The sequence below is a fragment of the Opisthorchis viverrini genome, assembly GCF_000715545.1.
Source record: "Opisthorchis viverrini unplaced genomic scaffold opera_v5_208, whole genome shotgun sequence".
Lineage (NCBI taxonomy): Eukaryota > Metazoa > Platyhelminthes > Trematoda > Opisthorchiida > Opisthorchiidae > Opisthorchis > Opisthorchis viverrini.
Window position 1 is genome coordinate 919,389 of NW_008751863.1, and position 25,160 is coordinate 944,548.

At 41.3% G+C, this 25,160-nt stretch overlaps 2 protein-coding genes across 2 annotated transcripts in view; one reads left to right on the forward strand and one right to left on the reverse strand.

Annotated features, from left to right (window-relative positions):
• T265_14510 (hypothetical protein) overlaps nt 1-23,525 on the reverse strand; it is a gene marked incomplete at both ends in the record, with an annotated part of 24,005 nt that extends 480 nt beyond the window's left edge. Inside the window, 11 exons of the mRNA XM_009173961.1 lie at nt 1,606-1,731; nt 3,682-3,774; nt 4,557-4,655; nt 4,817-4,916; nt 5,019-5,069; nt 5,970-6,024; nt 6,934-7,053; nt 8,381-8,516; nt 10,256-10,315; nt 13,928-14,050; nt 23,367-23,525. Coding sequence (XP_009172225.1) covers nt 1,606-1,731; nt 3,682-3,774; nt 4,557-4,655; nt 4,817-4,916; nt 5,019-5,069; nt 5,970-6,024; nt 6,934-7,053; nt 8,381-8,516; nt 10,256-10,315; nt 13,928-14,050; nt 23,367-23,507 — 1,104 coding nt within the window. The remainder of the gene's footprint in view (nt 1-1,605; nt 1,732-3,681; nt 3,775-4,556; nt 4,656-4,816; nt 4,917-5,018; nt 5,070-5,969; nt 6,025-6,933; nt 7,054-8,380; nt 8,517-10,255; nt 10,316-13,927; nt 14,051-23,366) is intronic.
• The window catches only part of T265_08217 (hypothetical protein), a gene marked incomplete at both ends in the record, with an annotated part of 141,870 nt that overhangs the window by 104,495 nt on the left and 12,215 nt on the right, over nt 1-25,160 (forward strand). The window lies entirely within an intron of this gene.

Genomic DNA, 25,160 nt, shown 5'->3' on the forward strand with positions numbered 1-25,160 from the left:
AGGTACCATAAATACCTCCAACAAGGTAATAAGAAATTAAGACTTCGGAATCACGTTGGGAGTGACGATAATGTGCACGGTCTTTTTATTAGTCACACAATATACAGATCGAGTGCCTTCTAAAAACACTAAAACCTGACTTTCTCGTTCTAATTTCCATTTGACTGTTGACCACAACTTGACAAATCAGATTTCCTAATGAATGTAACCAGGGTGATCTGGCGCAGTCAAGATTTCTTCTTTACATCAGATGGTCGAGCTCTTCGTTATCTGCTTATTGGTACAACCCGAACTCGGAGGCAGGGAGGATATGGATACTAAATGAGCTGTTTGTGGAAGCTTTATCCTCCGTTCTTACTTTAATTAACCTGGAGCATCTCGATGTCGGAAGTCAGTTACAATCAAATCTTTGGAGATTGTGGAAGATAATACATCCCGTTAGTTAGTTTAGGTGGTCTGTCAGTCCCGTTTCCACCAACGTCGAATTCGTCACTCCTCTTTTTATCATTTTTTCACCTTGGAAGTAAAAATATTCCAGGAGGCTAAATAGTATACACATGTAGAGACAGTGTACCGTTCAGTAAGACGCACCGGTACGTTGCTTAGAACTGAATTCACCTCAGGGATTTAATGTCCCAATCATCCACCGCTTGTTATGAACTGAAGAGATTATGCTGCCAAATTTTACATGAGCTGGCATAATGGTCCTGCTTGCTATAAAGTGATGGTTACACATAAAAACCGCAGTTGCTGAAGTAACGCACTACTAATTAGCAGCTCCAATGCAAGTTCAACCTTCTTCGTAGAAGCTCACAAATTACGGACACCTACTGACAGACTCTTGACAAAAACATCTGAAACAACCCACCAGCCCTACAAACTGCTACACTTGGAGAAGATTCAGAGAATCAGCTGAAGCAACTCAGCTACTTTTACACTGTGTGCAGAACCAGCTGTCCTTATGTCTTCTTGTCACAGTAGACTGCTGTCTGCATCTTGGCCACTTTTTATGCAACTGATCGAGGAGACCAAATTTCGCTTCTGCTACATGTGGTGGATTTTACGATCTACTGAGCTTTGTTTACATCCTCTGCATACCGCTGCTACATCAGACCTTTTTTAATGAATCTCAAAGTCATTATGGGGTTCACCCTCTGTGAACTAGCGGAAGAAATATAGCGTAAAACTTTGATAAAACTAGATGCGCAACCCAGCAACTTGCTCGCAGACAAGATCCACGTATTTCCTCTGTATGCCAGGATGTTTCTCCCGGTCAGCGATCGTCTATCACAGGTACGTATCGGAGAAACGCCCATATCCTTAACTGCGCTCACCTAGAACTGCGTAGCAAATACTTCGCAATACCAATATAAGTTTCGAAAAGTTAAATGATGAACCAATTCAATCCCGAAATACCTATTCGGTCTTGGCTGCCGAATCTTATAACAGATCACCAAGGCAATCGATCGGTGTAGAATTCGTGAATGGCAGGGACTGGTTGAAATGCGGGGCTGCCGAAAAACATTCAGTAGATACTCTATTAAAGTAGTGACAGAAAACTACATTAACACGAAGCAAAAAAGCGCTGCACACAATGTAACTTACATCACCAAGTTTGTCATTCAAAACCGTCATGACTCGGCTGTCGAATTCGAAGGCACTGTCTGTATACATGACAAGGACCTTATTGCACGGAGTGTTTTCTCTCCCCGGATGACTGTCATTCTTCAGCTGAAAATTCGTGAATGGTGAGCATACTGCTTTGTCATATGCACCCGGAGTTTTAGAAGAGGTGGCTATTTCGTAAAGGTAAAACGACTTAAAGTGCAGTCTGAGACAACTGCTTACCTGTATGAGCGACTTGCATGGAGATAATAATTACGCACTAATCATCGGGACACAAACATTGACTGGTCAGTCGTTAGCGGTGGGTGAATCAGTTACCCAAAGTCATAGTACCTACTGGCTATAAAAGCGTATCTTCGGCCGAAAATTTAGCCTAACCTAAGAAATGTTAGTAGTTCAGGTATTCTCATTAAAATAAGGATACAGAAGGGCTGGCGAATGTGTTTTTGGAAAGCTTTTCTCACAGTTGTGGGGGCTAAGACAGTGGAATTTGACACGATGTATTGAACAGATTAGATATCGAAAAAAGTAAGAAAAATCGGAGAAGTGGCACTGGCTGTTTGCCAAGAAACCTCTCGGATGACCTGAGGTTATGGTCCTGTGTCCAGTACCGGATATTTAAGGGAGAATGCGAGTTGCACCACAATAAATCCCGCATCTGAGCAAAATGTGTTCGCTGACAAATGATTGGATCAGTGTCTCAATGTCGGCTGTCAGTAGTCGTATCCACCGCGATTCTGCGGTGCTCCGCGATCTAACATGATTAGCAAGCCTCCTGTAAACAGTACGCAAACTGTGGTGGGGAACGACTTTGTGCTCCATTGAGCCGCACGATTGAGCTGATTATGACTCGCTTGCCCTAGAAACTAATCAAGTTGAACCGTGATCCTCTGTTCTTTAGCCGCGTCGCATTGTCCTCTGTTCAGTCTCTTCTGGTGCGAGGCCAAAAGAATAGTGTGCTAACATCTTCTGGTCACGGGCAAACATTCTGTCGCTGAGAATGAAAGAACAAAGAAGTTGACTCATGAACCAGATTTTTTCTAGTGCAGTAGCTTGAGGTAAGGTTGCTTACCGGAAGACAAGAAGCTGCTTCAACTGATTGAGTTGGTGCATAGAACTAACTATCGCCGGTCAATTAGAGCGTGTTTCCCATCGACCATTAATTATATCAAGCATCACGAATCGTGCATGGAATAAATCCAAATGTGGACATCTGCTTGCTCACTTATTCGATTATTGTCTCTCCTTGCAAAACTTGAAGATGTCTGTTAACATATTAGAAATTATGGCAAGAAGCAAAACTAAAACACGGAATCTGTTTGCTTAAAATTGAAAAATAATGTGAGCTGTCGAGATATATTGCGACAGTCTTTGTCCCAGTAAGCTAAGTAAAGTACGTCTTCTTTGTTTAAATGTGCCTCAAACTAACAACGATATTTCGGCGCCATCATAGATCTGACTGTATTCCTATAGAGTACGCAGTTAGTAGGGCTTATTTCACGTGACCAATCTATCCACTCATGCAACTATATCTTACAACAAGTTGGTTCATGAGGTCGTCAGAGGTCGTTTACTATTAGGTTGTGACGGGTAACCGCTTCCATCGAGCCACATCTACGTTATTTTGTCGCTCGTGGTTACTTGACAATAATCCCCGGCGCTGTTTAAAGATCTTCTCACCCTAAATTAAAATTTGGCGTATTATATTCTCACGCCTAAAATATTTCCAGCCCTGTTAGTGCTTCGTAAGTGACTAGTCCATTACTTAAGTATGGTACTTTATGAATGGACAGCCGAGTGCGAGACCACTAGAACAGTTCATTGGTTAGACCTCAGCTCATGTTGCTCATGGTGGCAAAAAAATACAACCATACATTCACTAATCAGTCATTGGCAAAGTGATTACCAGTTGTGACTGTCTACTCTTTGAACGCCAAGAGTACCGAGCGTGAAGTAATGATGCTGAAATCATAGGAGTCTGTTACTGAGACTGGCCAAGACTGGATAAAGGGAAACACCAAACCACGGATTTGCTGTTTACTAGTAGTTACTTACATCGTCAAAAAGCAATATGGCTTCTTCCAGAGCCATGGAGAAATTTGCGTATCCCCTGGGCGGTGCATTTGTCATTTCTTGACTGACAAGCCGCTGCAAGGAGGAGATGAAAACAAAAATCTGTGTAATTTTTTTATGAAATTGTATTTTATTTAGTCCAAAAGGTTCCTTTCTTTACATGGCAACAGCCTTCGTAAAGGCTTAAAAGTCCAAGGGAAACTTTTGTACTCTACCATCATATACCAGGTACCTCCGAACCAAGCCAGACTACTATTGATCGTAGGGGTGATTGGAATCCGAATGCTGGATCCACAACTTTGCATCTAAAAGAAACTTGTGCTATCTCTGTACTTGAATTGGCCTACAAAACACCCAGTCTCACCAGTCTGTCTGACAGTGACGCTACTTACCTGATTTGTGACCCATTGACCTATCCCTAATCCAACCCCCCTTCCTTTGATCTGTATTTCTCTAGAGTGTATGTAGCCCCGATCTTAACTTTTCCCACGTGATTTCTGGTACCATATAAATTTATGATGTATTAACCAAGAGGATCAATCACAGAAAACAAGATTTGTTCGCCACTTTCTTCATTCTGATGTAAATAAGTGAAATACAAATAAACAAATAAAATAAACTATTCAACTATTCAACTTATTTATGACATTTAGGCACCAGTATGTACAACTGGTGTACTGCTGTTCCACCTATTCTGAAACAGAAAAACACTGTTTCAGTTATATAGCATGCGGGTGCTCACCCTGAGTTCGGACAGTATATTTTACAGAGTTTCAAACATTTCTATACCTTTTATAGAGAATAAAGCAAGAACTCTGTTTTCCAAATATTCAGAAAAATTTACTCGAGAAACTTACGTGAATGTTCCGCTTTGTTGCCCTCACGAACGACTGGAAACATGCAGGCTCTGAATTGTTCACCAATGAGAAGTGTTTTCCGTGTTCCTGTGAGGGGAACTTGATAAAAAACACAACAAAACTGGTTGAATATTTACACGACTCACTAAATCGTAAATAGAGCTCCTGTACACTTGACTGATTGACAGCGAAGGTTAGATATGATGTGATGTGATTTTGTGTGAAACGAAAACACACTGCTTGGCCTCCTTGTTACTTACATGACCCACGGCAAAGTAATCATTTTCGTCCAGAGTCGTCACGAGTTTTTGTACGGAAATGTTAGCTACTATAAGCGACTGACCAGTCATGCTTCCACTTCTACAAAAGAGAAATGAAAGAGAAATGAAATTATATAAAGACGGTGAGATCAGTTTAGAAACTACATAGCAATACAATAGACGGAAGAAACGGTGGACTCACGTATCTAACATAATCAGCAAGGCTTTTGGAACCGCCGATCCTTGCATGTACCTGAAAGAGTGCACAGTTCACTATGTTAGACGCAGTAAACTGGAGTTGACTTGTGGCGGACATTTCCATGGCTATAGTAGGTAGCACTTATATATTTGTATGAGACTTATTTCTTCGCTGAACAAACACGTCGGTGATGAGGGAAAAATGGATACGTATACATTCGCGCATTTCTAGTGTATCTTATTTAGCGCATAAATTGTGGTCTGCCCAACAACGTAAGCGTTGACAAATGCACTGATCAGAGGAGCCTAGGAAGCCTTCCGGCACTGAATATTTAGGTTATCAAGTTTCATTCAGACCACCAGTTATTTTGTTTGACTAGTTCATATGCTCCTGTAATGTTTAAAGTAGGGTTTTTGTATCCTAGATCCTGGCAATGTGCAATAAGCGTCTTAGGAGAGTGAAGTGAGAGGAGTGAACACTGTTTAGTTCACAACGGAAGAACTCCCAAGAATTGTGACCTTTAATGATCAAAATGATAACAACTGCTCAAAATAAGGATTAGTAGTTATGAAGGTCATTAAAGTACGCTTTTGCTCACTCGATATGAACAAGATACGGGTCAAAGAGTTGATATCATGTGCGTTTTGTTGAGCTGTGTCAAAACAGTGGAGAGTGGGTACTTGGGGATTCTGTTTTCGTCACGAGCAAAATAACATAAACTACAGACATTGCAATGTACAGTGAATACCGGAGAGAAGCTTGTTAATGAGAAAGCAAGTCGGAGCTAAAAATATGATCAACCAGGTCCACTTCCTTATTAACAAACTGATCAAGAGCCAAGGGAGCTTAAAAGGCCAAAAGAGTCAATAGTTTAGCATTGTCTACCGGATAGCAACTGGTGTTTTTAAAAACAGAAATAAACCGAGTTCCAGGTGAGAAAAAATGACTGCTCACCATCTGGTCTTGCGAATATCAAACATGTCCACCTTTTCGGAGTGCCAAGCAAATGCTGAAAAATGTCAAAATGTTCGTTAGTGGGATAAATAAACAGGCCTTTTAAGAAGCATGCGCTGATGGCCGAAGAAATATTTTTTTGTTACAAGGAACTTACACATGCATAACCCGCTTGAAGTGTTACCGCAGTTTGTGAATGCCTAAATAAGTACTGCGTCTAAAACTGAATGCAGCTAAAATAAGGTACTAAAAAATTGGATTCTTAATGAGCACTGTTTTAGGATTGATCATTCCTTCGTAGAATATATAGCAAATTTCAACGTCAGTCACTATCTCTGGTGCCATGAGCTAAACACAGCATCCCTGCGGTTACATCTATTTGAAAATCAATCTAATCACATCACACTCCTTGTCATGCTCAATACATACACCTTCTTTTGAAGGATGCGAACTCTAAGCCCTTAAATCCTCAACCTTTCAAATAATTTGACTTAATTTTTGAGGCTTCGCCTGTGTCCTCGACTCTACGATAATTTTAGGAGCGGACACCCGGGAAAATTTGTATATGATATATTTTAAAACCTCCCACTTTTGCGCGCATCCCACCTTAGAATTTAAACTTTTTCGGGAAGCACAACTAACCAGGAAGGTAAGGTTCATCCTGCAACATCTAGAAGGGAGCTCATCATCTAAGATTCCGTAAGTTGTAATTATTCATCCAGATGGACCGAATGAGCGTATAGGATTAGATACTCCACGCATTCCTGGATGCTTAACCTATGCCATTTCAACCTCCTGCAGGACCTTAAATGACGTGGTTCATTGCTGGTGATCTTACTTTCTGTCAGCGGAGGTAATGATGATGTCTTTTTCTCAAAGAACTAATCACACCAAAATTAGGTATTGAAGGAAATGCTTGGACTAAGTGATAGCCAGACATGGTTCCTCTGGTTTCAAAACCTACCTGGATAAACACTGAATATCCCAGTGACGCTGGCGAAGTAAACAAAGTGAAGATTCGTTATGTTGTCCAGAATGTAGTCCAATGACTGCATCCAGCGTAGAGTATGATATACATCAGGATCTGTGTGGGGAAAAAATTAAGCGAACGCATGAGAGTTGAACAAGGCTTTACATATACAAGCAGTTCTACATAAGCTACCCAGGTAATCTGTCATTTGACCCTCGTCTATCGACCGTTTGTCCAACTTTTCCTTCGCCTTTTCTATCAGATGACCCCTAAAGAGCCATAACCTACCGATTTAGCATCTTAGACAAACAGAAACTTCGGCGCTTGTTCGCTTTTTGTATTAAAAAATTCCCTATCACACGGACAGCTCAAAGCAAAAATAACTATATAGGGAAGAGCTGCTAATCCAGAAGCTCTCATGGGAAGGCTAAATCTTTAATATAACCCAACCATAACTAACAAGTAACGCTCCACCGTCAAGCTGATACACCCCAGGTAGATTTTAGGGCTTTGTTCTCCATGGGACATTCCACCTGACCACTGAGATCTTTGGAATCCCAATAGGCTCAGCTCCGAAGTTCTTGCCTGAGAATTCTATGCATTTTATCGCTAAGTTTTGGAATAGTGACTGGTCATCTCATCAGGAAACTAGTGCGCTGCTAATTTACCGGAAAAGATCACGGGATTGAAAAAAGCGAATAAGTCAAACATGTCAGGCGATAAAACAAACAAGGACTCGTACCTTGTATACCTTAGTAGATAATTTATAAACCGACGTCTTAGTAGAGTTTACATTTGTATGGTTTCCAGCAGTTGGAAAATAAGCTTTTAAGTGTCCATAAAAACCAATGGCACAAGGTCAATCTCTCACTCACAGCAATTCATGCATCAAATATCGGTTGTCTCTAAAAATGGATAGTTCTGGGGCGATCAAAGTAATAGCTTCCAAATACGGTAATCGGGAAATACCACTATTCTTCGGCTGGCCATATCCATCATAGAAACCATTGTGCTGCTATTGTTGCTTTCCAAGGAAAGCATTCCCACTGATTGTAGCTGAACTCATTGTTTGTCTTTAAACGTTACGTAAGTTTGAATGGTAAAAGATGTTCTTAGTCCTTGTTTCATACCTCCTGGCTTGGGATGAAAAATCAAGCCTGACCTATAGATCAGTGGTCTAAACGTGAACGGCTAAGTAGCAAATCTCTTGTGTATTCGAGTTCTACTAGGTTTTGTAACCAACTTGTCTTGGTTTAGAGTTGCTTGGTCAAATCATCACCGACCACAAACGGACAGATTCATAACCGCTGTTCATTAACTCTCACTGTAATCTGTCCTCTAAAATCATAGATTCCTTAGACACCATGCATTCAGTTACTGTCTCAGAACTCCACATATACTAAGTGCTGAAGGAAGACTATGCAGTTTGGAGAAAACTTACCGCCAACATAGACTTCTACTGGAATGTGGACGCCGGACTGTCCAGGCAGAACCTTGAATGCGTACCCAGGCTTTTCTTCCAGCAATGAGTCGCTGACATTCAGTGCATCTAAAGCGACCTTGTCCACCAACGTTTCCTGAAATTAGAAACAGCTAAATAGAACTCCAATCCTAGACAAAAAGTTTCACATAACTGATTGTCATGCTCTACTTTGAAGTAAAAAATATCTGTCCGTTTGGATGGAACATTGTTGACAAAAATTGCTTCCCAAAGCTTCTCATTTTTGTACCATCCTTCAGTGCTTCTTTTAACTTGGAGTCTCTTCTAAAAAAGGGTAGTTCGTAACCAATAAACTATCCGGGTAGTCTGGGTCGAGTCTTTCGTCTGATAGACTAGAGGTACCTACCTCAATAAATGAGGAGGTTACGGGAGCGAAAATATGACCTTCGTCGGCTCCTGCTAGTGAATTAACTAATTTTGTGTTTCGTAACTATAGTACACCTCGAATATCTGTGACCCTTAAGAGAGCAGTGGTCCTCACGTTATGATTCACAGCCTGACTACACTAAGCGCATAGGTTAATCACGCCCGTTTTGATCATTTGCAATGTGACAACCTAGTTGTGTTATTTCGTAATTTTGCATCTAGCAGCATCTTCCGATCTTATTAAACCAGCTGAGAGCCAGTCTCAGTGAAACCGATCCACGTGATAAGTATTAAGCTTTTAGTAACGCGCAAACTAATTAGTTAGACAACTTATCTACTCATTAGTAATACGCTAAAAGATTTGCAACCTCCCACTTAACTGGATGGTCTGGAAGCACAACAGTTGATTTACAAAATTAAACAAAGATAGTTTGCTACACAAGAGATTCAATCAAAATCACGGTTTCAGTGCCAAAGGAAGACAGCTTGAAGTCATGAGGACTTTGACGGTCTACATGAAATATACTGGACGTCTGATTGAGGCAGCCAAACTGTACAAAATCAAATTAACGATAGACCAAGTCAAACGTATCTCACCTTGACCTGCCACCCATGGACCGATAAATATAGAGAGTTAGAGATGGATATAAGCATAGACTTTACTCCATGCCGTGTCTTTTGTACTGTTTCAACAATGACTCAAATGGGAAAGTTACACCACATGAAGTTAAACAATAGCTGACCCAACTACCGAATCACACACCAGGATAATTAGCTGTGCCTCAAGCCTGATAGTTTAAAATCCCAGGCAGTCTAGCATACCAAGGGCACGAAGGGTCACAGGTAGATTGGTAGATTAAATTCACCACCCGGTTTACTTCCAACCGCATGTATAAACGCGGACGTCAAATTTTGTACGCATTTTAGTGATGAATGAGGTTTTGTATTTTTGGTGATAAGTGTGCATCGAGAGTAGAATAACTGAAGGAGATGAAAGAACGATAGATGTGATAAGATAACAAAACACGGCTCAAGAAATCAAGATAAGCTAAATACTCTCACACTTGAAAATCCTGCTTTGAAAAGTTAGGCTTCTCAGTTTCGAAAAGCTTCTGTTTGCACATTGTAAAACCGTTGTGCCCACTGTTGCGAAACCCTGCAAATGTCGAATTCTTAGGTTGACTGAATGACTGGCTTATTACACTAACGATTCCGCAGTTATCACAACTAACAATGGTGTGGGTGTCGGTTAGAGTATTCTTACGAGTTCCTGTCACTGTAAAACGCGATTTTATGCGCCAAAAAAATGATCTCATGCTGAAGAGCAATAAACAACTATACAGTCTATTTATCTCCTTTGAAAACTATCTTTAAAGTAAGTATGGGAGCCCGGTCATCACCATGATTCGCACGGGAAAATCTAGCACTAATCATCTCTCGGTGGCTTACTGTCAGTTTTGGATTCCATGCGTACTTTGCGACCTCCTCCTCCACCCAAGCCACTGCTTCCTGTGTAAAAATAGATAAGTAGAAACGTACTACAAGTAGTGATAATAAAGCTTAAATCGATGAAAAGTAGAACAACATGTACCGTCTATGGAGTGCAACATGATAAAAAACATGGTGATGTAACCTCTGGAATGTTGTCAGATATTTGTGAGCCACTTTAAAGAGGTGTGGATTCACTTCAACGTAAATTGCCAAGGGCTCCTAGGGGTGCAAGAATATCAATTACCATATAATAATTCGGCTGGTACTGCAGTGCGTGCTAAAGAGGCGGGGGATAATTTTGAAATAAAAACCACCCAGTAAGGTGGTCGGTTGATCCCTGTGACATCCGTGCATACCTTCGTATCTTTTCGTCACGTCTATGGAATATTTAAATTGCATCAAAACACACCCATTAGCCGAATACCTGGTGGTCATGGAACTCGAAAATCCGTGGCACGAGAGATGACTCTGTGCGACCAATAAACATCCCATGTCAGATATAACATTCAACACTGGCTTGTTTTAATTCTTCATTGATTGAAACCCATCTCCTAGAGTTTGTTTCTAGTGAATTCGTGAATTCGTTCGTTATTGACCATCTCCGCCAAATTTCATCGGTTGAAACAATCTGCATGTTTAACAAAACTGCAGGCAGAATCCGAAAGAAAACCAAGCGACAGTTGAATGTCGACAAAACAATCAGTCGAGTTACTAAATAAGTAGACCGGTTTCCAGATGGATGACTGAACATCTTTAAGATTTAAATTCTCACGATTAGCACGCACGTTACTCTGATGGTGAATGATAAAATTTGCACAATTACACTTGAAGCGCTGTATTTCTGTTTTGCCCCTCACCCTCCTCCCCATTTGTCGGTCACATGCGTTTACCTCACGACTGATCGATACGTGCATGTGGACAGCATTCTTTCTAGCTGACTGCATATGCGGGAAATTGTGTATGTCCACGCACACACGCGTGCACGGGATGTTGGCGAAAATCAATATAGGATACGTGGGTGCGGTAGAAAGTTCACATTGCTGTGTACCACATTTTTAGTTAAAAAGGGGAATAGAAGTAATTGAGCAGTTGGTGAGTATTTAAACTAACTTGTTGAAGACCAGGTGGGCGATAACCTACAAGCGTTATTTAAAACCAAACTTCCTTATTTACTGGAAAGTTAACGAAAAGCGCACCATCCGCAGAAAGGTCATCACCGCAAATAATTTCGTGGACTGCGGGAACACACTGATCACAAGGTTACTGGAAGGCTTTCTAAAGCCTACAATTAGTCTCGTCCATCTTGGGACTTAACAGACAGCAGCAATCCAGTCTACCTTATGTTGAACCCAAATTACCGCAATTTGCGAAATCAACTTAGTTGCAAATTAAGCCTTCTTTCAATGGGATACTCAGCCAAATCTCACCTGAATCTCTGGGTTATGCTATTCTTCAAATGAGTGTGCTGCACACAGAGTGCTTACCTGATGAGCCTTAGAGGTGAAACGGGTCGTAGGTCAAAGCGTAATCATCAGCCTTATGAGTAGTGTCGGGACAATACACTGCAGTAGCCTGAACATCGCTTCAACTGAAACATGAGGCGGCCTGTTTGCAGTAAACTCAGTTGAGGAATATCAAGAACGAGAGATCTAGCTAAGTTTGAATTCAGTACTTCGTTGAAACCAGATTAATTTGCCGATATGTGCATTCTGCTTGTTTCATAATCTGTTGTCACAATGACAATTTCTACCAGTGTTCAATCTTAAAATGGGCTTGATTCACAGTTCAACTAATCTTATGCTTTTCCGCAACTGATCTTTTGCGTCTTTGCTTGAACCAGTACAAGAAGCATGTATTTCCAAAATGATCAGAGTGAGGTTTCTGGAATTCCATTGAATAGTCTTCTTGCGGATTTCAGCTTGATCAGACGGTGAAACACCTAGTTGATGAAAAGTTACTTGGGCGGAAGGCAGTTTTCATTTGGTCCGTCAATCACTTGAGTTACCAGGACTTGTTACCAGGACTAGTAAAGCTAACAATATAGACACATCTATTTCGCTAGAATACGTGAACGCAAAAGCCACCACATATTCAACGGAATTGGATTAAAATAAAACTGAATAACCTCTCCACACATAGAGCCAGCGGATCTAACAGTGTTCCTTCTGGCTTTTTGCGCCCCTTGCTGCAGGACAATCTTCACCCATCTTAGCCCATCGTTTACGGATGTAAATTGGTCAAGAATACACTAATATCAAAGTCCTTTACCTCTTCTGGTTTAACTGAGTACCCCAGCGGTCCGAGTCTGTTCCGCGGCTTGCTTCAAGTGTCTCTTAAACTGATACTTCTTGTCATTCACCCGTCGGACTCCTCTAGAGAGTTGACCAAGAAGTCCCCTGGGGAGATTAATTGATACAGACAGTCGTGGACTTGTTCAACCACACTTGCTTCATTGGGTGTGGCCTATATGTATAGATCGGTGATGAAAGATCAACTACGATTCTAGATAAGCGTGGTGTGTCCCACTTTTCCGTTCTATATTTTACACAGATTCCTTGTATTAAAACAACACGACCAATGTGTATAAACATTCCGGCAACATAACCGTTTGTACTGGATGTTGATTCTGGACTGTTTCATCAGGAATTCTATATTGTAATCCTCAATTTGAGCGAGTCAGAAACTCCGAGATTCCGTCACCAAAAAGCGACTGATTCACAACCTCCACTCTCTTCAACAATCAACGGCACAAATAAAATTTACTAGGTACCTCGGATTAATGTTATCTTATGATTTGTTCTCCCCTTCAATCATTCCGGAAACTGGACCATAGTATCAGGCCGTGGACCGACTTAAAAATTCCCGTTTCTATAACAATATCTTCCATTTTTCTCTGAGCCCTATCCATAGTATTGTACTACCGACTCGTGGGGCTTTTGTGCCACAAGAGTAGACTGCATTGTCATCAGGCGCTGCTCAAAGTAATGTCCTCCTGCAGAACCATATTTACAAATCTTCTGGTAGGATCAATGACATAATACATCAAAGCTTTCTTAATCTCTCCGACATTACCCTCAGAGTTCTTATGAACCCCTTGTGTTAAAATAAGAAACTTTCTTCTCAAACGCCAACTAAGAAGCGCTGACTTACCTTTGTAAATTGATGAGTGAACCTATCATGCGAAATACAACAAGGTCAGTAATGTATTCCATGAAAGTACCAGCTGTATGATACATTGATCAACTGCTTGAATCAATTGAACTAAATGAACGCATTAAATGAACGCATTTGATCCTGAATTTGCCCATCATAGCTGGACACCTCGGATGATTCGTTCCAATAAGGACCAGATATACATGACACAAATTTAGTCATGGAGGTAAATGTGGAATTTTCCAAACTGTTTTTCTGTCCAAGTTGTTAGAGCGAAATGGAGGCTGGACACCTCGGATGATTCGTTCCAATAAGGACCAGATATACATGACACAAATTTAGTCATGGAGGTAAATGTGGAATTTTCCAAACTGTTTTTCTGTCCAAGTTGTTAGAGCGAAGTGGAGAAATACGTGACACTTATGCAAATCATTAAAAAACAGGAGGACGAGCTAAATGTGAAAATGAGTAACTTACATGTAGTGACTTATTCTTCACCAATACGATGTCACCAATTTTCTTTGAGTAAGCACGGATTTCCGCAGCGGCATCAAATTCTTCCAGCTTGAGAGGTCCCCTGTCAATTGCACTTTTGTAACGCTGAAAGTATGCCGGTTGTCTGACTTAAATGATTCAGTAAGTGAATCCAAGCATGTGATAACAGACTTTCCATTAAGCGGTCTAAGCTCAGAGCAAATTGATTTAAAAATGAGTGTTCTGTCGAAATCAGTCCAATTTGGGTTCAAGTAGAACATAAGGTTGACGGAAACTGATGAGCTTCAAGAAGGGTAAAACCGGCTGTGGGCTATCTAAGAGTTTTATGAGCCTTGTGGGTGGTGTTCTTCATGAACTTACTCACTTATATAACCCTACGCACTTCGCTTCACAGAAATCTCCAAAAATCAATAATTTTTCCTCCATTAAAAATATTGTCCTGATTATTTGTTTTTTCTCCGGACTACGACTGTTTTTCCTCACAAAAGCGGTGAAGACTCAACTTTCGCGGAGTTGTCAGACTGAGTGATATTATGAAAGCGTCCTCTACCGGTTTAACTTCATAAAAACATGTCACTTGATACCATGTTCTGAGTTACATCACGAGAAATGTTCCGGCCAACTACACTTCACTACAATCATGTATGATGTGCAGCGTATTCAGAGATTCAGTTCTCTCAACATTACAAGCCCCCTGTAGGTTGCCTAGGGCTTATTCTGTTTTCAGAAGTTTGGTTACGGCTTCTCCTGCTGTGATTTTTTGTCTGTTCTTCATGGTTTCCCTCCAAATCATTCCAGTCACTTGATCATCGTGAAACTTCGAGCGCTACTGCCCACTGGTTACACCGAATGCGGTTTCAAACTATGAACCGAACTCCAACTTTGTTGGTTTTATCCATCTTTGAGCAAAACGTGCACATCTCTCCCGTACGAATGTATACGTCTGTTTGCTAACAGATGGCAAGCAGTTTCATTAGTATCCGCCATTCTGACCAGATGTGACCATGACTTATCATGACTTATAACCCAGACTCATAAGATTTGCGGAAAGATCACTCCGTGGAATGCAAAAGGTAATTGATGATTAAATATTTGAAGAAAGGAACCACTTTTCAAAAGGAACACACCGTTGCAATGCATGTAAAAGTCAACTGAAACCTCCTAAAACGGGGTTTAACATACATTGGGCCATTTGATTTATTTGGCTATCTCACTAGTAACCCTCTTCAGCGGTTATATCTGGTGACCAGTTATTTTGGAACGGCTAACTTTAAGTCCACCATGTGCAAAGGAGAATGACTCGTGAATTTTATACTTCGCTACCCAAACAGACTCCATCAACTAATTGCAGATAAATACCGAACCAAATCCTTATGGACCAAAGTCCAGTAAACTGCGTTGTCAGTCGTGAAATTCACGTTTCTTTATTCTGTGTGCAAGTGTTTGAACTGTTGGAGAAATGGGTTAATGACCGCATCAACTGCGTAGGTGCTGTAAATTGGAAGCCGATGGCAGAACAGGTTCTATAAAACTAGTGTTTATGGCGGAAAATCCGACAACGTTTGAATTGAAAGTGCAGTGTGATAAAGGTAACAAATAAGTGCCTGCTTGGGGTACGAAAGCCGCGCACACTCAATTTGGCACCGGAGGTAGCTGGGCTCAAACTACTACTTAGAGTCAATAAATGTGGCTTTCGTACTCCCCAGTGCACAGAAAAACCTTTCTCCCAATGCGATATGCAATAAGTTCCTCCCTGTTAGATGAACCCAAGCTGAAAACTTCAGCTGGGTGACACGGCTTTCACACGTACGGTAATCTGGCTCGCAACGACTGATCGGAGCGTATTCTGGGCATAATTGCTATCCATGAAGACTGTAACCTAAAAGCACAAGTTGTCAGTCGTGACTGCCTCTGAAAAACCTCCAGTGAACAAGCAAGTTGAACAAGGTGACCCTTTGTGTGTTCGACTTAGTGTAGAGACGTGAATCCCAATTCGATGAGCAATCGCTTTGTATCCTCCTTCTGAACAAAAAGAGAAGTTCCACCAGAAACTACGAGGAGGTCACCAAAGTGAGATTATCTGCAGTCACATCGTAAAGAATGCCTTCATTTTAAACCAGATGATTGTACAATGTAATCGGACCACCCAAAAGCACGCCATCGAGGAAAATAGCGATTCGTTGGGAATTAAAATTGTTTACGTCCGGTACTTTAAATCCCAGTTTGATTCCGGTACATCAAAGGCGGTTAAATGTAACGCTTTAAGAATATGCTGTTGAAATGTTTATGGGTTTTTTATTGTGTCTAAGAGAGTTTCGGACAACCGGTTTTCATAAGTGAAGTTGAAGTGGGATATTGTGCCAAGGAATTTCGGAAGAAGCAATTCTTTTGGAACGATTCCGTACTTTGGCTCTTTACGGCTGCTCTGACGGGAAAAAAAACGTTGGAAACATCTAAAAACAACTTGCTTGATTTTATGTTCAAAACAATTGCATTAAAATAGACAAATGGTTATAGGCCCAGCTATCCCATTGCGGTCAGTGAGAACATATTGTAAATTAGCAGACACCCTTCAGAATAAATCTCACGCACATGGAATTAGGCTTTCGTCAGCTTCTTACATTGCACTGAATAACCGTCATGCTGTTATACTGTCACGTCATGGACGTGACAGTAAAAAAGTTGAAACTGAATAATGTTATCTGAGTTTGCATATTTTTATGCATTTTGTGTGAGTTTCATACTGTTTATTCATGCTTGCCCGCATCCTACGTATTCACCAAACGTAAAGACATTAACCGAAAATTAGTTCATTTGTCCCGGTCCAATGGAGCAGTTAAAAGGCCATATTATTTCCTTACTATATGCTCGTCTAAACGCCGCCACTTTGAAACTCTGAATGATTCACAGTGAAACAGGATTTTATAAACGGTCGAAAGAGTTGGTGTCTCACTAGTAGAACGCCGGTCTCAGCACTGCCGACTGCTAAAAACGCGAAGACAAGTAGGGTTTAGTTATAGTTCCCAAGCGAGAGTGTTAACACATATCTCACCTGTACTTGGACGTTCATATTTTTAATTAAACAATGAACGAGTGGTAAAGACATGAAGGACTAGGCTTGCCTGCCGAGCCTCGCACAGGGCAAAAGCATCAGCTTCATGAGTGTTGTGCAAGTACGTGATAATTTGACTCAGCCCAGTATCTTCTGTGGAGCAGACGGCTTTGCGTATCAGCTTTACCGCTTATAAACCGGCCGAATAATTTCTCTTTGAATTTCAGAAAAGACTAAGGTCTCTTGGAATATGTGCGCAGTTGGACTGGTTGTCGTAATATTTCTTCTTTGAGGCTCATAATTTACTGATTTTTTAATTGTAAATTCTGATGTAAAGTGATTCAATTAAGCCATCCCAAATCGGTTCAGTATGTGTAAGAACCTTTAGCGTAACAAAGAGCATCCGCTGACATTCTTGTCCAGTTACGGCTTAAACCAATCATTCTTACCAGAAACCCGTCCAACAGAATTGCAAACGTTCGATACAAATAAGCCGTCAGATTTGCATTTGGAGAGCGGTTTTATAAACTGATGACACAAAGCAAAACCATGGTACTGGTGTAAGCTTGTACCTGTGTTATAAACTGATGACACAAAGCAAAACCATGGTACTGGTGTAAGCTTTGTACCTGTGCTTGCTGATGAGTCCTATACCTTCCTTTACGTCTCTCAGAGTTATTTACGTAAAAGTGACCCAGCTGACAGTCTTAATTATCCAGACTCAAGTAATAGTTGTAATAAAGACGTCTTCCTTGTGGTAGCTGACGGAGTGAATTCTTATAGATTTTGTCTTGAATTTTCTTGTTTCACACGCTTTGCACGTAGATTGCAGGTTATCTGAACTTTGGGTGAAGGCATTATGGATAAAAACACTCGTCACAGTACCCTAGTAGACACAGAAGCAAGTGATTAGTAGACCTACAGGAGCAGCTCCTCACCCTGATTCAAGGACTTTGTCTCGCGAGTGTGGTTAACCAACGCTGAAAATCCTAAAGTTACCGTGTGACTGTTTCAGCCTCAACGAAATCCACCACAAATGAGTATATTTTGCCTGCCATACTCTTGCAGAGAAGTACCAAGGGCATCCATCTCACAAATTACTGGAAGGATTCAAATCCTTTTTGTCGACAGACATGCTTATTTATGACCGAAAAGGCCTTAAGGTGTTATCTACACTGGCATTCAACTAAACATGCTGAAACTTCCAGAGTTACGTCAAATACCGCATTTGAGGAGAACATTTAGTTTATCCCTACAAAGCCGAGCGTTTAAGAGTAGGCACATTTTGGCAGACTTTACAATATATTCCGAGCCGTATGTGTACTCTATGACGAACAACGATGCTCCGCTATCAACAAACTACCATATGATTCTACAGGGGCAGAGGGCGACCTGTCACAAAACTGACGAAAAAGAAGTTGCAACGGGACTGAAAGCTTTATGTACCTTTTGTTTCTCGTCTTCGTATTATTTAAATTAATCTAAGTCTATTTTTTTATAACTCTGTTTAAACCATGCAATTTATGCCGAAACAGTTGGTTACTTCTCTTACTTGTTCCATACAGTCAATGAATTATGTTTTAGTCCTGATAGACTCACCCGGAACCCAGCTGAATCTATCGGTTTTGATGTTTCCAGGCAACTGAATGTGCTGCACCAGGCCGCCTCATGTTCCAGTCGCTACGATATTCGAGATATCCCGATACATATATATTGAGTAGTGCACTATAAAATCGAAGGATTTTTAAAGTATCATTTAATTTTCGTCTAGGGTGAACTAAGAAATTTCATCCAAGAAACAGAGATCCTAAGAGGAGACAGATTTTGACTGATGAGTAATCTGTTTATGTAAAAGGGTTATCCAAACAACTTTGTACATCCAATAGGCTACGGTAGACAGATGGTTCGGTAAATAATAAACCAATCTCTGCCGGTCCTTCGTATAAATAAAAATTTGTCGTTGATATATTAGTTACAGTTTACTTTTTCATTGTTCATCAATTCGCTCAAGTTTATACTTCCCCCACAAGTATTTCATGCCTGAAAGTCTACTTATAATTTTCTCATTTTTTCCACTCTCATATCGGGATTGTGTGACGATCATGCATGTAACTTCCCAACTTGTTTGTACTAACAGCAGATCCATTCCAAGTGACCTCGTTTTCGTCAACTGAAATTATCTATGCATTAGATAATAAAACTTTTGGTCAACTATGCTTCCATTTGCACAAAATAAACTTGGTTCATTCTTTTCCGTGCCTTTTACATATTATACTGCTACCTGAATTCTGAAGCATCATGTTTCTCTTGCGAAATGTGTGTGGTTTCCACATCGGTTGGTGCTGAACCATCTTTACGGAAGAGTAAAACCAGGTGTTTGGTTGGTAACGCAAAATTATGTACTTTGCCTTAACTTACATCGATTGACTTGTAGGTAGAATGCTTATCTGTTTGAAGTTGATCATCAGCTCAGTACTAGTAAATGTGCTGTGACTCACTGGCCACTTACTTATACACTTTGTTCAATGGAAGTTTTGTCTCATTTTGTTACTATGCGTCTCAAAAATAGGCATACGTTACTGAATTGCCCATTCATTGTGCTTAGGCCTGTATTTGTAACCACTTGTGTACGCATCATGTGCAAGTTGGAATAAATGCCATGTGTGCTGTTCCGATTTGGGGCTGTCTTTGCACCATTTGCGGTTTTACAAGAGGAGATCAAGGGCTTCGAATATTTGCCCATATAGCTGTTCTCTATCCCCGAAACCCATTACATTTCTTGCCGCCCCACTTCTTCCAGAGTTTGTTGTTTGTTTCTAGTGTGCGCGTGGTCCACCAGCTATCACTGCTTATTTACCGGTGATATGAACTTAACGTTTAGTATTTTTAACGCTCTGAACATTGTGTTTGAAAGGTTTGTGTGAGCATCCACAGAATTCTTATTTACTCATTATATGTTGTTTTCGTATATCCGTGAAGTTTCAGACTACCTTTTACATACTATAATGTTACCTTAGGATCACTTATATGTATGAAATTACCTTCTTGTTGAATTACTCTATTCCACCCACTGGATCGAACGCTACAACTGCATTCTTGTTTATGCAAATTGGTATTTTATAACTCTGAAAGCTTGGCTGGTGGATCCCTTATGTGCTATGCGTTTTCGGCTACAACTCACATCCGGTGTTTTTAGTAAACAAATGCCATGCCGTAGTAAAAGCGTAGCGGGAAAACTGGCATGGCCTGTGGAGAGCAGTGGATAGAACACCACTGTGAAGCGCCCCGCAGATAGCACATACTGCAGGTGGATAAGTGTTTTGGTCTTCAGTTTCCATTGTCCTGAATGGTCAGTGTTTCCATTCACTCATGAAGTGTTCTCCAGGTTTTTGAAAGTCGCATTTGCACTTCGCATTAGGAAATGCTTTACAATGCTTTACGTATATCTTAATCCGCACCATAGATTTGCGTTATCTGTACGAGTGTGATAAAATGCGGACTGAGAAGAAACCCAGGCTATCTACGATCAAGTACGGCAAACGAGCACACTCGCTTGTCCAAGATTGTGCGCTTTATTTTTAATGGTTTAGCAGTCATCAGTGTTACATAGGTAAAAAGGCGGACATTAATGTCCAGAAGCCTTTACCTGCTTGGAAGCGCTTTACTTCCATGCACTTATTTACTGGAACTTCTCTAAGTCAAACGGCTTTGCTGCAAAGACGGGTTATTTGTAACGCCAAAACAGACGCACGCTGCTTTGCGTCACTGAGATTCTCTTTGTTTCCGGTATATATGTGGCGTACGGTCTACTCAGAAGCAGTTATGATTCCTAATTGGGCGTTGTATATTTTACAGACAGTTACTTAAATCAACATCTCGCATTCTGAGTGGCACTCTATAGGTGAATTTCTGTGGAGTGCGCCTAACAGTATCACCAAGAGCTTGATTATCTTCAGTTTTCAAACCACCGGCCTAGGCTAACGCTGAAAAACCTTCCTCCTTCCCCTTCGGTGACTTATGTGGAAGTGCGTTTTCCTGGGAGTTCCTTTGGAACACTCTACTAAGACCTTGGTATCATCTGCTTACATACATTTTCTATTAATTTTCTCTTTCATAAACGCAAGGTTTGGCGGTTTTTCTATAGTGATCCCAGGCCCTAGTACTTTGCTTCTCACCATCATTAACATCACCATCATTGTCAGTTGTAATAACCGCGTGCTCGTCGTACAGTGATTGTAGCTACCGCAGTTTCGTTCACAGATGATTTGGGAAGGAAAATTAGCTGCGCATTGCAGGCGGGAGCTGATAAATTGGTGCATCAATCCAGCACTGTCAGTGGGCAGTCAAGTGGAAGGTTGGAAAAAGAGCCATGCATTGAATGCAATAGCTTGGATGCACGAGTGCCATTGGGGGCGCGACTGGGACATGTCTAACAAAGTCTCTAGCCATTGATGCGGCCCGTCTCGTGGTCCCCATCCAGGTTGACGGCAGTGACCAGCACAGCTGAGTTTGCTGGCAATGGNGGTTGTAGCTGCCGTAGTTTCGTTCACAGATGATTTGGGGAGGAAAATTAGCTCCGCATTGCAGGCGGGAGCTTATAAATTGGTGCATCAATCCAGCACTGTCAGATGGCTATCAAGTGGAAGTTTGGAAAAGGAGCCATGCATTGACTGCAATAGCTTGGATGCATGAGTGCCATTGGGGGCGCGATGAGTGGCATTGGGGGCGCGACTAGGCCATGTCTAACAAAGTCTCTAGCCATTGATGCGTCCCGTCTTGAGGTCCCCATCCAGGTTGACGGCAGTGACCAGCACAGCTGAGTTTGCTGGCAATGGCTTTCATACTTCGCTGCCAAGTCATTATTTGACCGCCTCTGGCTCTCTTCCACCATTTACGTGGTTGTGAGAAAAAGCCCTTCTATGCCTGGGAAATTCGCTGGTGTCGACAGGGTATGTATAGTGAAGTTGATTCGTTCTTCTCTGGAGCGCATCATTGTACCACTATTTCAGTTTCACCGTAGTATTTAAAATATACACCACCTTTGAATCTCAGCCGACCTACTTCTAAGTTTAAGTATGTTGCCCTTCAATACTTATACGCCAGCAGGCTTACTGAAAGTTCATGTAAAGAAAATCGAAAGGTATTTCGACTGTCTCCACTGAGACTTACGACAGGTTTAACATAGATTTATACTCCACCTCTCAACGTTTAAAATTGGATTGACAAAGAAAGTAGTGGGTACTACTACTCAAGTGTTATAACTGACATTCAAAGAAATAACAAAAATGCACAACTGTTCACCGTCAGACCATGATTTCAAATTGAAAAAATAACCCTGGTAATATTCCAAGTGTTGTTTTGAGAAAATTCAAAATTCAGATTACCTAGATTTTCAAGTAAGCATTCAGATTGTAGTAGGCGACAGCGGGCAAATATTCGGCTTATATAACCTCTAATCTCTGAGATTTTCTCACTTAATTCATCAGCCATGAAGAATTAGCCCCGCCTACTAGGATAGAGATCTTCAAGTGTCGGTATCTGTCTCTTTCTATCTATTGCCTTTCTTGTTGAAGTGACACACTGTCAGTGGCCGTCTACGTGTGACTAGATGAAATATTGTAACATTTTCGTTAAGAAAAGCTCTAGTCCGCCTTTATGAGGAATAAGCGGTCTTCAAGATAAAAGACAGGTCCCTAGGGATTTGTCCGAACTCAATAGTGTGTGTTTCAGGAAAAAACATACACGGTCCTACAATATTGCATACACTTGAAAAGAACGATTTTCGTTTTAAATACGGCAAAATTTGGCGGTTCGTCGTACTACATATGGATTGACAGAAACCTCATTATCCACTCAGCGGTCTAGCAGGAAATGTTTGGTCCCAGTGACCGTTAAGTGAGGCAGCTTTCGCACTCAAACCCATAGTCCGATCAAGCAATTACTGGTCTTAACTCGCATCCTAGAGTAGGCCCTGAAATTTATTTGGTTGACTGTATGTAGTGCATATCAGTTTTCAGCTAGATGCACCCCAGTGACCGTATAAATTTAGCGGATTCTGCACGTGTAAGGACTGACCAGTATATTATGGGTTGATTAAAGATTAGTATTAATTGTGAAAAACATTGAGTTAGTCTGGTTTAGCTGAAAAAGTAACGAGTGGAGCTTGTTTGACAAAAAATCAAAAGAGAGTGCTTCATATCCCAATCAACCGAAATGGTTAATTTGGAGGTTTGAGACTCAGGGTGGCACCTACTTCCATGTTCGGTGAATCTGCACACAATCAATCGAAATGTAAATCTATGATGCTCATGCTATTTCAAGTTCCCTATACATGCAACGAGATATTCTACCACAACCATTTGAACTTACGTTTCTGAATTCATGTATCTGAACCTCAGATGTGAAGAGATTATTTATATACTTTGCCAAAGTGTATATGTCTTGTAGATATTCCCCGCTTGGCCCCTCAAGACATATGTAAATGAGAATACAGCCAAAGAGAACCCGCATGCCGCGATAACAAAAATGAGCTTTGAAGTGCGCGCTGTTTGTTAATCTCGGTAATTTAGCGCATCCAAAGTTTTTCTAGGTTGTTGCGATCAGCTTACGTATCAAGACGTATTGGCAAACCAAACCGCGTCCACCTTTTAGAAGGTAAGCTCCCAGGATCTTTGTGTAGTAATTTATATAACGTGAAAATCGGGGGCGAGGTGTGATTGGGTGTCTGTGATAGGGTGCTGTTGTTTAAGAATTAAAGAAACGCAATCGTGATGAATTCTGGACTTCATTGTAGGCTTGTCCACATACTTAGGGCCAGGAACCAATATTCATTCGTTCATGCAATCAAAAACTGAAAAACAGGGTAGTGATGTGGCATAACACAGGTGGAGTAAACGTAGAAACGTTGGTGAGAAGCAGGAAGCGTACAGAAATATAATAATGTTAGCTGGAGAAATTTTGGCAATAATAATAAAGTCAAAAGCAGCCGTGATCCACACACCTTGAACTAAGACATGAAAACCGCAGACCAATGTGCATCAAGAATTCACTAAAGGTAGCAAACTTACTGACCCGCATCCCCTGATCAAGTAGCTTATTCCAGCTCCCAACTGGGTATTTCCGAATTAATCGATCCAATAAAAGTGAGCTTTCCTATTTCATAGCTTGAACTAGAAGTCTTTCAGACGATGCCAAAAAGGTCGAAGGGGAGCAGTCAGACCAAGAGCAGCGAGACCCTGTAGCACAATTAATCATATTTCGAGGAGGTCTGGGTGTAACGTCGTACTGTCCTCTGCGATAGGAGTGTGAAGGCAGTAAGGTGTTTCCCCCAGGTGACCAGCATGTTCATTTTATGGAAGCAGCGATGCTGCCATCCCCCGAGGAAGGATGGGTTAGAAAAGGTCGGCTCAAAAATCCGCACACTCCGATCGGTCAACGGTTGGCCGCGACTGCCAGCGTATTATCCAGTACGGTCGAAATACTTTTAAAACCAAAAATCCCGGTGCTGCTCAAAAGGCACCTGCTATGCGCCACCGCATCAGGAATGAGACAGTGATGCCTTATTCCCTGAGCCCTCGGGTTAGGCCAACCCCTGTATCCTAGCAGGTCAGACTTTTGAATCGTTGACTCCGGGCTTTGAAAAAGCCATGGATATCCTTCATAGGAAATTTTGACGGTCCCACGACATAGTTGAATTTTATAATAATGATTTATTGGGGGGAAGCACTGTAGATGTTGAGGACACTAACTAAAAAGCTGTCCTTTTGCTGGTTGGTTCAGTACTTTTTGAAGCCAGCCAGAAGTGCTAGTCATGCATTTAGTATAAGTGCAGATCATTTCAATTGACGCGCGAATGATGATCATTCACACATTTTTCCTCTGCATCCAGCATCTTTAGTTGTGCAATGTACATTGCACGCCACTCGTTATGAAATTGTGTCGCAAGCCAAGCCTTCCCAATTATCATGAGGGAGGTTAGGTTGTGCTTCAGTTGCTTGACGCCCAATAACCGGACAGACGGATGTAGAGCATTCACGGCCGAGGTATACCAGGATGTAGCACACGACACCATCACCTATTGCGCAAGGCCATTAACGCAATGCTATCAACTGCATCAACTGCCAACGTACAAGCTACCTCATTGGAAGACCCATTGACCTTCTA